The sequence below is a fragment of the Mastacembelus armatus genome, chromosome 6 (genome assembly GCF_900324485.2).
Source record: "Mastacembelus armatus chromosome 6, fMasArm1.2, whole genome shotgun sequence".
In the NCBI taxonomy this organism is placed as follows: Eukaryota; Metazoa; Chordata; class Actinopteri; order Synbranchiformes; family Mastacembelidae; genus Mastacembelus; species Mastacembelus armatus.
The window spans coordinates 22,664,902-22,679,002 of record NC_046638.1 but is presented as its reverse complement, the minus strand read 5'-3'; the positions used below and the strand labels follow the sequence as shown (position 1 = coordinate 22,679,002).

Here is a 14,101-nt window from a genome sequence, read left to right as displayed (position 1 = left end):
ATAATTTGCACTGGATCTGGGTCTGCATGTTTGTGAATGAGGAGCTGAGAGTCCTGCATGAACTAAACCAGTGAGTGCAGAATGGATTAATAATAAATCTGTTATCAGGGCAAAGAAAGTTGTACACTGGAACCAGGTATTTTACTGTGCCCTGTGAAAAATAATGAGCCAACATTATGTCATGACATAATATATGACATATGTCATGTATTATGATGTTGACAAACATAGATCTCACCATCATAAAGACATAACAGCAAAAGTTACCTGTAAAATGACTAACACATTATGACGTTATGTCATACATTATGACATAACGTCATAATTAATTTATTGGTTAATGATATAAAAAGTCAACAACTAAATGTGTTAGCAAACATTTTTTATTTGTACATTATGTAAGAAATGGATGTAAAACACGTATTATGGAGGAAAAGGTGAATTTAAGCATTTGGTGTAGCCTGATGTATAAACAAAATAATATTTTCCTTTGACCTGACACGTAATTTATACCTGCACATGTTATTTGCAAAGATGTAGACGAATTAAAAGACAGATTCATCTGGAAAAGCTGATTTGGCAGGAGGAGCATGGACAAATGGAGGCTTACTGCCCTCTTGTGACAGAACAGACTGTTCTGTTATAATGTCAGCTGAAGCTGCCATGTCTTTAAATATATTCTTTTCTCAGCAATCTGCTCGGTTTCCAGGACCTAGTGGTGGTGTAAGCAGCAAGTTAAGTACTCTTAGTCATTGAGTCTCATCATCGCAGTTTTCTTTTGAGAATGTGAGCTCTCTTCTGAGACTTAGAGTGGTGCACTTATAAAACTTAATTTTATGTAATTAAAACAATTACTTTTATAAATCCTTCTCAAAACAGTGGATATTTGAATTTGTCATAGTATGAGAGCAGTGCATATTTACACTTTACATTTGCAAACTATTACTGACAATCATTTCTATTTGGTGATATATAATTACATATTCACAGTGCTATAAATAGTGTCTGGTTAATGGCCTGTTTCACAGGTCTGTATATAGGAATGACTACTTGTGCGAGTGACCTTTCTGCCAGTGAAGACTTTGTCAGGAGTATTTATTCTAATTGTGAAATTTTATTTTATCTTAAGGTGAAAACATTTATGGTGTGTTCTGTTTCACCTGGTTTTTCATACTGCTGGATAGTTTAATCTCTGACAATACATCAAATAATATGTTTTTTTGTTTATTTGCATGAAACTGTATAAAAGCTATGAGCCAAATACAAAGCACATTCCTTTGAGATGTGGACAAAACAATCTAGCCTTCTGGGAAAATGAGCACACTAATGTAAAATGTTAGTCTTGGAAAAAGCACAGTGATTATTTCATCTCTGCACAAATGACATCTATTTTAAACAAGTATTTAAAATACTTTAATTCATTTATAGCCTTGCCTGTGGTGGAAAAAAAAAAAACAAAACAGAAAAATATTACGTGATATTGACATCATGAGGTGTGTGAAAGAGATCATTCATAAACAAGATGAAAAACAATGATGACAAAGACACTGACAGCAGCTTTTTAAAAATACATTTCATGGATACAGCAGCTGCCATAGTTGAAATTATACATTTCCAAGCATGTATTCACTCCAAACAGTACCACTCCAAACAGGACAAGCATCCCACCACTTCAGAAATATAATGGTGTCGTTCCCACACCTGAGAAAATCGTGGCCACTAAATATTTTTTCTTTTGACTGTCACCAGTCGGGCTCAGTGAGCATCTCCACATTTTTGCAGCCTACTAAAGAGTGTGTTTTCGATGACATGGGGCCTCTTTAATTAAAGCAGCACTAAGCCTACTGTAATTTACTGTATTTTTTTTAAATCACAAACATAGCTGTGGTCTCATTTGTGGCTGTCCAGTTTGGACAAAATAAAGTATAATTAACCGTGTGTCTGCTTCATGTGGGGTTATCTTCTTTTTTTCATGTATTTTATGTATTTTCATGTATTATTATTTATTGTAACGCTTCTATAGCTCCTCTATAACAAAAAGCACTCCTTTAGACATAGTTTCTTAGATGAGAAAAAGCCATTTACCTTGACTATAAGATGTGAACTCCTCCTTTCATTTCCCCTCTTTTGCATACATTGGAGTTGAGGCTGTGCGCTGTGTTTACACCTTATGCACATAAAGTGCGCAGAGGGCAGCCTAGTGAACACGTAGGAAAACTGACAAGGCATTGCCAAATCATTTCCTTGCCTGGGAATGACGTCCCTCCAGCACGTTCCAGTTATATTTAGAGCCTTTATATAGTGGAGTCGCCCCCTAGGCTTTGTTGACTCTGCAGCAGCAGCAGCTCATGATACTGAGAGGAGTCGTCCTGAACCTGGCACCATGTGACATGTATTGTTAAAGGACTATCGATCATTAAAACATAAATGTGAATCACACTCTTTAGCTTTAAATGAGATTTAGTATAAAAAAAAAAAAAAAAAAAAAAAAAGTATTGCAGTATTTTCATATAGGATCCTGCACATTAGGCCTAATAATAGACGTGATTTAAATGCATTAAAGATGTTTAAAACACCAATATTATTTATAGAAAGGAAAAAATAATAAATGTGATTATTAATATTAACATTACTCTCATTATTGCAACACACAGTCGAGTGATTTGCCCCAAACCGGTTGAAATCCCCAGCTATGCTTTCTGGGTAAAGTGCGCCCCGGTATCCGCCCATATTCGCGTAAAAAGGAGGCCAACCTGAGCAGCTAGGCCGGACACCGGATCAAATGGAAAGTTCAATCGATTAATTTGCTAATTTTTTTTCCTTTTTGGGTGCATGTTCCAGCTTGCTTCTGAGCCGACGTAGACCGACTTAAATGCGGAGGTTTCGGTGTGAAATAGGAAATGCAGAGATCGTGTGAAAGGAGGGAATTATCAGCTTGACTTCTTCGGACGCGGAACTCCAGTCGCTAAAAGGTAAAACAAACGGATAAGATTCATACATGTGTTTCCCTTTGGATTTTGTTGTTACATCGTACTCGCTAATTTACCGGACAGGTCTGTGATGTTACCACTCAGCGGTATCACTACAGTGGAAATATTCATTTTCGAGTTTTGTGCAAACTACGCCCAGTTGTTAGCCTGACGCCCGGCCCTGCAATGCAGACCTCGGGGCTAGCTAGCTCGTCAATGACGGCTTCAAAACCTGCAGCCGTCCCCTTTGAATGAAAGCTACCGAGTTAGTCCAGACACACGGTGCTAAGGTCATGGTTTTATTATGGTTGTTTTCATATGAAGTGGCTCATATCGGGTAGTTGCTTGTCTTTTTTTTTCTGAGGCTGTGAGCGTGCTAAAAATGCTAAGCTAACTCATTGCACAGCAGCCTGGGTGCTCGGGGGGTTTTCACACAGCCCAATCTGGCAACCCTGCGGCCTCAGAGCAGTGGATTTAAATCAGATTCCTTTCGGCATTTAAGCTTTCTCTAGGTGTCATTACCCACTTGAACAAAACACAAGGGGTGTTGTGAAGTAAGCTTATATTTACATCGCTCATTTCTTCATTCGTGGGAGTGTTTATGAGCGTTTTTCCGGGTTTGATGTTGTTTTGTTAAAAGTAGTTTTCAGTTGACCGTAACTCTGTTGCCAGGTTTGTAGTAAATAAAAGGGTCCACACAGCTTTCCATCCAGATGGTGTCAACATACAAGGCAAAACGACAACCGTGTCTGGCACAGTCATATTTCCAGGAAACGGTTCTACTCTTTACTCGGTTTTACTCGCCATCACAATTTCACCACGGTTTGAGGCAACAAACTTCAATATACACTGTGAAAATGTCAGCTTTAAAATGTGTTGTACCCCTGCTACTACACCAAAGAGGGTCAGAAAACTGGGTGTACCTATTACTGAACCATAAATAAGACCCTCCATTTAACTATGCCCCTGTTTGTTGCTGAGCAGACAGCAAACCTTACATATAGTACATTAAACGGGCACTTGCACTGCTTTATAAGATGAGAAGTGATATAGACTAGTATTTTGTACACATGACAAGCATGTGGCAGACAACTTTCAAGTGCTGGAATAGTCTGTGACAGTGTCAGGTGTCTTATCTGCTCAGGTGAAGATAAGACAGCCACAGTTTGATACGTGTAAATCACAGACTGTTTTTGGTGTAATAGATAACGTAGCTGATCCTATGAGAGAGTGTTGAGAACACCAGTAAGTGTAGTAAAAGTAGACCTCTGTTGGCCAGACACCTATCAAACCACATTCTGGTTTTTGTTTTTCCAGACGAAGCAATAGCATTCAGTAGGACTCCTCCCTGACTGCAGGCTGTGCGGAGCGCTGAGCACTGTGTACTCTTAACTCCTGAAAGGGCCGGCTGCCACTATTGACGGGAGCTGCTCCACAGAGCAGTCAGACAGCAGAGTGCCTCCCAGTGGCTTGTCAATTTTTTAAGCTTAATGTAATGTCATAGATTTCTGCCTGGGGTTAGTTTCTGTTGTGCTGCTGCTACACAGAAAATATCACCCAGTGTGTTGATGGATATAGATATTTGGCTACATGCGCAAGGTTTTCACGAAAGTGTTTCTCTCTTTCACTTCAGTGCTTCAATATTTATTGATAACGAAGCCTTTTGTTTGTGTGTCACAGTAGAAGTTTTTAATAAGAAACAATCTTGGTTTGTTTTAAACAGTGGTTCATCAGTATTTGATTTACTTTTTGGGGCTGATAATGATTCGTTATGGAAATGTTTAATAAATTCAGTAGCACTTTTTCTTATTTGGGCATATTCTCTTGCAAGTGAACTGTCATATTCTGTTTGTGGTGATTGTAGTTTTTTCTGCCAGCTGCTTGTTGAATAATACAATAGGCGATTTCTAAATTAGAAGCGTAATAAACACCATGGTATAAAATCTAATTTTCCAGTGAACCAGCAGTGTTGTTATAATAACAATAATAGTTTTTTTTTTTTTTTTTTTTTGCCAACATGTTAGAATCGGAAATGAAGCTAATTGACTAAATATTTTTAAGCAGCTGTTTGGTGCTCAAAATAGTTTTTGCTTTAATGCAGTTATGCATTTGAGAAAGTGAAATCAAATTAAATTCTTTTAAAGCTTCGATGATGTCCCAGATAAATTGATGCTATGCCTAATGACTGTCTCTGTATAATGTTGTTTCTCTGGTTCCGCAGGTGAATCATGACAGAATATAAGCTGGTAGTGGTGGGAGCTGGTGGCGTTGGCAAGAGCGCACTTACTATTCAGCTCATCCAGAATCACTTTGTGGATGAATATGACCCAACTATTGAGGTAAATAAACTTCGTGTGCGTGCATGTACATGTACTGTATGTATAAATGTGTGTGCACTCAAGTCCATAACTGTCTCCATGGTTTTGTTTGTATTATGGTATGGGTGCAGGACAAGAAAGAAACTCCCCTTAAAAAAGGAGTTGCAGCAGGTTCTTCTGGTTTAAGTCTTGAAAAGGCACCAAACAGGTTTTTAATGACCTTCCATGAATGTCTGCTTGCAAACTGTCTCAGGGGGCCAAACTATCCTCTGACAACAGAATCTCATTTGGATTTAAATTTTTAATGTGCTGTTGCAGGTTAGAGCTTCACTATGCATTATTTGAATACACAGTGACACCTGAAACAATGGCGACTCACTGGATCGGACAGTAATTATTTGTACTGGATCAGTTTGAGTGTAGTCATCAGCGAAGTGAAAAGCTTGAGGGCTTTAACACAGTGAGAATTGGGACCTCATTATTATTTGAGGCCTGCTGGATAATGGAGTGCGCTGCTACAGCTGGACAATAATTAAATGCATTCCTATGGTACCTGTCAGTAAAATCATATCATGTGAAAACAACTGGACAATAATTTTGTTTGAATTAATAATAAATTCTTCTCATGCTGCATACTTTGAAACTTTAACCACATTTCATAATACTGAACATGTACACTTTTAAAATCCAGTCAAATGTTTTTTCTATTGCCCAATATTATAAATTACAAATTTGCCTCAGGGACATTAGAATCTGTACAGCATAAGACTCTCATGTTATTTTTAAATATTCGTTTTTCTTGTAATTATTGTGACGCTAATTGTTCTTGTCACCTAGCCAATATTTCAACAAAGTAATACACAAAACATGAAAATTGTCCATCACTGTATTAAACCATAAGCATTTAAAAGATTTATAACAGCCGGGAATATAATTAAGTCACAATTCTTAAAATATTTCATCCACAGCTACTTATTTTTTGTAAAGCTACTATTTGGACAATCTGCCTATGTAGTCCTGATCACTTTCTGACCTCTTTATCTTCCAGGACTCGTACAGAAAGCAGGTAGTGATCGATGGAGAGACATGTTTGCTGGACATCCTGGACACTGCAGGTCAGGAGGAGTACAGCGCCATGAGGGATCAGTACATGAGGACAGGGGAGGGCTTCCTATGCGTCTTTGCCATCAACAACACCAAGTCCTTTGAGGACATTCACCACTATAGGTGAGCTAAGAGACTAAAGGGCTGCACTCTTTGGACCAGTGTGAGCCCAGTGTTTTAATTATAATATTTTGGGGTTTTCTGGTGGCATAAGGAGCAGAATTAGGGCAAGATGCTGACTTTTAAATAACGTCCCTAGCATGAGTCTGGTTGGGAACCTTTGTTGCAGGGCATTTCCTGTCAGCTGTCTGCTGTCCATTGTCTAATAATGGAAAAATGGTCTAATATCAACATGTTATTTACATGAAAAGTTATAAGGTTTAATAACTTGGGCATGTCCCATGTCACTTCACTGCTTATGCATTTACACATGTTCTAATAGGTGACAGCAGAGAGCAAAAGCCCTTAGTCACAATATTGTTACTGGTTTATGATGTTATACTAGCTTCTCTGAGCAGATAAAAGGTTTTAATGTCACTTTAAATCACCAACAGAGAATGAACAGCATTGGATAAAAATAACAATCCATTTTTATTGTTTTGTTTTTTGTCCAGGGAACAGATTAAGCGGGTGAAGGACTCTGAGGACGTCCCCATGGTATTGGTGGGGAACAAGTGTGACCTCCCGTCCCGGACAGTGGACACCAAGCAGGCTCAGGACTTAGCACGTAGCTACGGCATTCCCTTTATTGAGACCTCAGCCAAAACCAGACAGGTGAGAGTCCAGCCAGAGACAGCCCTGACCTCAAAACTCAAACGGTTTTGCTTTCAAAGCTGCCACTAAACTGTATTACACTGCAGGTCTGTTGAGCATGTTGAATGGTGAGAAGTTGCATGTGGTCTCAGGGGTATTTGTTTGATGGACAAAGCAGTCCTTTTATACATTTCACTTCAATATTAAATTTTGTTCCAGACAGATAAACACATTGTAATTTTGACAAGAGTTGAAAATGTCATTACTGGGATCATGAGAAATGTTAGTCTTGAGTCATGTGGTGCTGTTGGTTTGCATCACAGGTATTTATTTATTTAAATAAAGTTGCTAGAAAATGTCTTGGGTAATGCACTGCACATCATCAAATCCTATTTGGGTAATTGATTTTGTTCTTTATGGGTGATAATATAATCATTGCATGTTACTTTTCCATGGATGTGAAATTACATTATCATCAGCTGCATCTGCAAAACATCCTGCAGTATAAATAATCAGTGAATCGGTGGATGTGTGTCAAGGAGTGCATGAATGGACAAACTGTCATTAATTACTCAGGGGGAAGGGGTCAAGCGTTTATGATTCTACTTGCTGTTATAATGACTGGATCTTGGCGGATTTGGTGTGGTTGCATCAAATGGTGGGGCATGGCAATTGTAGGTGACTGACTGATGCAGTGATCTGTAATCCTTCTCTGGTCTCTCTGACCTGGGGTGTGATGGGGTGGATCATCACTCCTTGTGGTTTGGGGAAATAATGACAGTGATTAATTTCTTACAGCTCTGTTCGCCTATTCCTACCTGAGTGTTCAGATTCTGTTTACCCAGTGCTGCTGCTTTCAGACAACCAACTGTCTCTTTCAGAGCCACACAGTGTTTCCCAAATCTCTTTCAATTTCATCGGACCTCTCTGAGACCTCTCCCCTGTCTCTCTTACTTGCACTGCATATCCAAATATTCTTCTAACACATCCACTTCTAGTCTTGTTCAGGAGAATAAAAGACAGTTGGGTGGAGAAAGTGATAATGCCGTTTTATGTAGGCTTGGAAGATGGCTGTAGTTAGTTTTTAGTGACCTTAAATTCCATTGGTAACAAAAAATAAAAAGATAATGTGCATGTTATGCTCAGTATGTTCCAAAACAATTTTTAAAATCTTTATTTCACAAAATACAACAAGGCATCAGTGCAACATAGAAGCAGTGTATTCAGCTGCATTTTTGCATTATTGTTTGTGTCATGCTGAGTGGTGAATTTTCTATGGATGCCTTGTATAGTATAGTATCATGTAGTATGCCCCTGCCTCATAATCCTCAACATTGAGGGAAGTTGTGTCTCATGCTGCAGAGAGTGGAAGATGCCTTTTACACTCTGGTACGGGAGATCAGGCTGTACCGGCTCAATAAGCTCAGCAAGGAAGAAAAGACTCCGCGCTGTGTCAAGCTTAAAAAATGTGTTGTGATGTGAAAGGGGTAAGTGTATGCAGCCACGTGCCCACCAGCTCTGTGTGTGTGTGTGTGTTTGTGTATGGTGTTAGTTGGGATTGTGGAGACGGCACTGGGAGAGGACACGCAGTGAGAGCTGGTGCTTCATGGGTTCTCAGAGCTAACCTGCTGGTTTCTGCTGGGGCTGTGGTGAGACTCTAACAGGAGGCTCAAACAACTGATTTCTTCCCTATTGTGTGTATGTATCATGGCTGATTATTGTCTGAGACCATTTTCACACTGGATTCACTTACTTGAGACTGAACCCCAGCCCTTCTAACCATGCTGGCCTGCTTTAACACTGGTCTACTTTTTTCTGGTTTGACAGTAAATTTATGTTATTCTTTTGTTGTTGTTTTTTAATCAGCGTGCAGCCTTTTACCCTTGATTGCACATTAAAAAGTTTGTGTACATTTAGATGTATGCACAGAAAATGGAGACTGATGTAGAAGCAGGCAGAGCCATTTGAGCATGATTGAAGTAACACAACCACCTGACTGAGCGAGAAAAACAAGCACCCCAAAAAACCCCCACAAAAAAACCTAACATGGCCCAAAGTTGGGGTTGCTCTTTGCTCATACACCAATGGGGTATTTTATCTGCACATTTTTGTTGCTACATATACAAAGCAAACTTTAAATCGCCTCACCTTTCTTGTGAGAAAAGAACTGGGTTCTGACTGCACAAAAGTCATAAAATTGGCCTAGACCCAATGAGATCAGTGAAGGTAATGGCTTTGCACTCAATTTGATCAAATTTCCAGGCGATTTGATCATGATTCAAACTAAACTTCCAGTGTGAAAGCGTCCTAATCTGCTGAGATCAACATAAAGAAATGGTTGGGGTTGGTGAACCAACATGTGATTAAAAGAGATTATGGTGAATCTGGGGCTAAATCATATACTAAAATGTTTCCAAGCAGGATGTGAGTGAAGAAACTGGCAAATATGTTGTGAACAAAAATTGTGTGCTTGTGTTTTTGTTGGAGTTTTTTTTTTTTTTTTTTTTTTCTTCTTGCAGATACACATCCATTGGTCTTTGTCTTTTCTGTCGTCTTTGTCACAACCTGAAGTGACCTGAAGCTCTTTACTCTGCAGCTCATATCAGATTCATCATCACATTTATTGCACTATCCAGACTGTTCTGGTACTCTCATTCTTGCCTCTGTATGACGTTAAGACACTTGCTGCATTTACTTGGGGCCTATTATTCACCAATAATCAGGATAAGAGCTCAGGAAGACTATAAAAGCACCTCAGTCAGAATAAATTGGCTCATTCAGTTTGAAAGTAGTGATTTAAACCTTTTTATAAACTATTATAGTTTTTGATTTGCAGAACATCACCCACTTGCCTGCATTACCTAAATCAAAGCTGTTCACCTGAGATAGACATGCCGCTCTGTTGTTTTATTTTGTTTACGTGTTTGCTACCATCTTTCTGAATGGTGCATTTTTCCCAGGGGAATTATATTTGAATATTTTTTATGTTTATTAGTTTTGAGGTAATAAACAGAAGGTTTGACTTCTGTCCTATTGCTCTGTAGAATAATTTCAGAAAACTGTTTCTTCAGCTTGCAGCGGTGATAGTGCCAAGTGTTCAATGCAGTTTGTTTTTTTGTTTTTTTTAAGAAACAGTTTGCTTGCGTTGGTGGACTGCACGTAGACTACTGGAAATGTAAACAGGACAGCTTGTTCTGTCATTTTATTTAGCAGCCATCTCAACACACTGTGGGAATATGTTGGATGGATTACATTCAGAGGGAAAGAAATTGGCTCATGTAACTGCAGCTACTGTCAGTGGGAACATTGCTGACTTTCACTGTGTGATACACCTCATTACAGTTAGGTTTGATCTGTGCATTGTTCAGCTGCGTCCCCCATAGCCTGAACTAGACTGATGAATTTACCTGCACTCTGATGTGTCCTGCTGTCATGATGTTTTAACAACAACAAAAAAAAAAAAAAAAAAAAAAAAAACATTTAAAATTTTTAGATGTTTTAAATGGAAAATATACAATGTTATAAAAATATACAACACAGCTTTTGTTTTGATTGTTTGGAAGAAGAACAAGTCAGGACTGTACATCAGTGTGAAATTAAAGATTGGAGTGTTGGTTGTCTGATTTCTAGTTTTGGGCAAGAATATCAACAAAAAATGTGTCCAGCAAAAATTTTTGCTTTCAAATTCCGAAGCCATTAAAAGTTTACCTCAGAATCAAAGATCATTGACAATCACTTAAATGTTGTCGAGCTGCAAATTTTGTTTTATTTTTTGTGGTATTAAAAATGTAATCACCTGTACAAATCCAGAACTATAACAACTTATTTATCTGTATTTGTTTTTCAGGGCGTTGATGATGCCTTTTACACATTAGTGCGAGAAATCCGGAAACATAAGGAGAAGATGAGCAAGGAGGGCAAAAAGAAGAAAAAGAAGTCCAAGACAAAGTGTACACTTATGTGAATAATTACCCCTTTTCATGACAGACAAAAAAAAGAACCTATGTTGAGCAGTTAAAGTAATACATTTTGTACATTACACTAAATTATTAGCCTCTTTCTCAATACCCATCATACTGAATACTAAACCTGGCCTGATTTCTCTGCCTTTCTGGTATTTGCTACTTGGACACCAATAAGCTTTATTTTCCATTTAGTGCCAGTTGCCCACAAGTGTTGGTCCAACAGTCTGTTTGACTTTATAGGAATATAAAATTTGATTTGGAATATTCTATTCAGAGCAGAGCTGTGAGCTAATTGCATTACAGCTTATTTTTGACAGATTGGTCATTAACTTTTCCCCCCTTTGGCTTAAAAGCTGATGACCTGCAAAAGTTCTGTAAAGCCCCTCTAAATTATGGGATGCCAAAGAATGGTTTTCATCCCAATTCACAGATGAAAAAACATATGAAGAAAGGACCAACACTCAGCCAGATGAGATCCAGTGTTCCAGCCACTGTGTAATGTTCCCATCTCTAATGTCCCCTAGCTTTGACTTAGTTATGTCACTGATATAAGTATGCATGCAAACTCTCTTTTAAACACCCTAATTAGCTATTAATTAATTTGCAATATGTCAATTCTTTGTACTGTGTGGGATGCGATGATTTTTTTTTTTTTTTAAGTTTTTTTTGTTGTTGTTTGTTTTGTTTTGCATGCAATGTGTCCTAGATGACATGGGTGTTGCAAACTGTCTTGTTACCTTTAACAAAGTAGCAATGAGGAACTCTGACCCAGGTTGAACATCAAACAGTCTAATTTTTCAGTTTTTATAAACTTTTGTGAAAGCAAAATCTGCCTTTTTTGCTTCAAAAATGACATTCAAAAATTGTGATGATCTGGATTTATAGTCATTTTGTGATAATAAAATAGGACCAGCATCCAGGTTTGGTGTTGGTCAGAGTAATTTGATACCACAGGGATCAATGCCTCATCACAAACTAATGTCGATCAGCTTGTTTGACTCTAGTGGTTGCATATTTTCATGCTTTTCCTTATTTGAAGGCTTGACTGCGGGATTGTTGTAATTTATCTAATTCATAATCATTTTATTTTAATATCTCACATGAGGTTGTCAATTAAATACCATTTGAGAAGCCCTCCTGTCAGCATTCTCCTGAAACACAACTTCCTATTAAAACAGAATGTTTGTTAGCTTTAATGCTAAATTTGAGGATTTGTCATTCTCCAGTAGCTGGGTATAGGCACATTTTCCTAAGCTGTCAACTTGTTTCACTTGTGACTGGCTAGAAAGCAGAATGCATCTTCTAAGCAGCTTTGAGGAATTTGTCTTTGTGTGGTGTCACAGTGGGTTGTTGTAAAATGCCCCAGTGGCAGTAGATTCTTCCTTATGCAGACCTTTTGAAAGAGTTTTTGGATTCATTTTCAGAAATGTTGAAATTGTTTTTGTGGGCTGCCTTTCAACAGAGATGATTGTCCAGCAAAATAATTTGTCATTTTCTCTCATTAAGTATTTTGTAGATCTAACTAGAATGGACATTTGAAAATGAGGCAATAATTGCCATAAAATTAGTTTTCTTTTTAGACAAAATTGTTTGAATTTACTAAAAAAAAAAAAAAAACCTTCCTAGTTTCTACCCTGGGTCACCCCATATTTTACCTTTTCCATAATGTTCACTGTTCCCCAGGAGATTTTTATTTACCTTTCATGTTTGCATTAGGTGCTACATTTAGATGATAGTCAAGACATTTACTTTGTCCTGTGAGTGCCCGAGAAACACACAAGATGCTGTTTTATGAATTTTTTTTTTTTTCACAGAAAATCGAGACATGATACATTTTGCTTTCAGGATTAATGAATTTAGACCCAGTTTGTTATTACCTCTGTTTTTTTATGAAGTAGATAAAAACTGTTAATGCAATTTTAATTGTGGAACCCTCTTGTTAACAATACTGTTTCAAAAGTAGTTTTACTGAAATGTTTCTCCTCCTTTATTGTGTGCCAACGGTTGATTTCTGAAATGTATCATTTATACCTGGATTGTATTTTAACAACCTTTGTATAGTTGTGATACTGAAAGGTGCATATTTTGTAAATTGTGCTTCATTTCGTTGGTGTGTCTAAATGAATGTTGCTTTAATGGAGTTTCACTCCGCTCTGTGTATGTGACTGGAGAGTGTGACTGGGTCCAGGTTTAGGGAAGTGAATGAATGATCACTTTACAACACACCTGTTGTGGGCAGTGTAGAGTGGTGATCTGATCTCAAATGAGTCTATTTTTTTGCCATGAATCTCACCACTCCTATTTAATGTGTAATAAAGAACAAAATAAAGAGGAACTTAACTTTCTCTTTCTTCTTTTCTGATTCTCATTCTCTGGTTGAATGAACTGACTACTGGAGAACATAACATCTATCCGTCCAACCATCACCTACCACTAGTTAGCCTAACCCCAACCTGCATGGCTTTGGACTTTGGGAGGAAACTGGACTAAGAAAACTCTCACAGCCCCAGGGAGAAAATGCAAACTCCACACAGAATGACCTTGGTGGAACTGGATTTAAACCCAGAACCTTTTGGTGAAATATGGTGCTAACCATCACATCACTGTGCCGCCCCATGTCCTTGATCTAAATGTCTTAAATATAAATTTTTAAAGAGGCAAGTATTTCATTTTCTTCCATTGATTTCTTAAAATCACATCTGTTACTTACCAGCAGGTGGTGGTGTTCTCTCACTTTAGAAGATCTAATTCTAACAGTCAGTAACAGGGAATTCTCTGGCTGCACTGTCAGAGTGATCTTACACTTGGATTTTACAAATCATATATGTTTTCTGGAATAAACAGGCACTAGATATGGTCATAGGATATGAGAATAGGAGTAAAGAAATGCTCCCATTGTCTCATGCAAGGGCAGTTGTATTTAGTGGAGAAACACTATTTCATGCATTATCAGGTTGAGGTAAATGAAATGAATAATGTGAATTCTCAGAAT

At 37.9% G+C, this 14,101-nt stretch overlaps 1 protein-coding gene across 1 annotated transcript; it reads left to right on the top strand.

Moving 5' to 3' along the window:
• The first annotated feature begins 2,706 nt into the window (after nt 1-2,706).
• On the top strand, nt 2,707-13,454 carry kras (v-Ki-ras2 Kirsten rat sarcoma viral oncogene homolog). Its single transcript, XM_026310854.2, has 5 exons — nt 2,707-2,972; nt 5,191-5,308; nt 6,336-6,514; nt 7,006-7,165; nt 10,992-13,454. The coding sequence occupies exons 2-5, from the start codon at nt 5,198-5,200 to the stop codon at nt 11,106-11,108; spliced, it is 567 nt and encodes a 188-aa protein (XP_026166639.1). The 5' UTR covers nt 2,707-2,972; nt 5,191-5,197; the 3' UTR covers nt 11,109-13,454.
• Nucleotides 13,455-14,101: the final 647 nt, after the last annotated feature.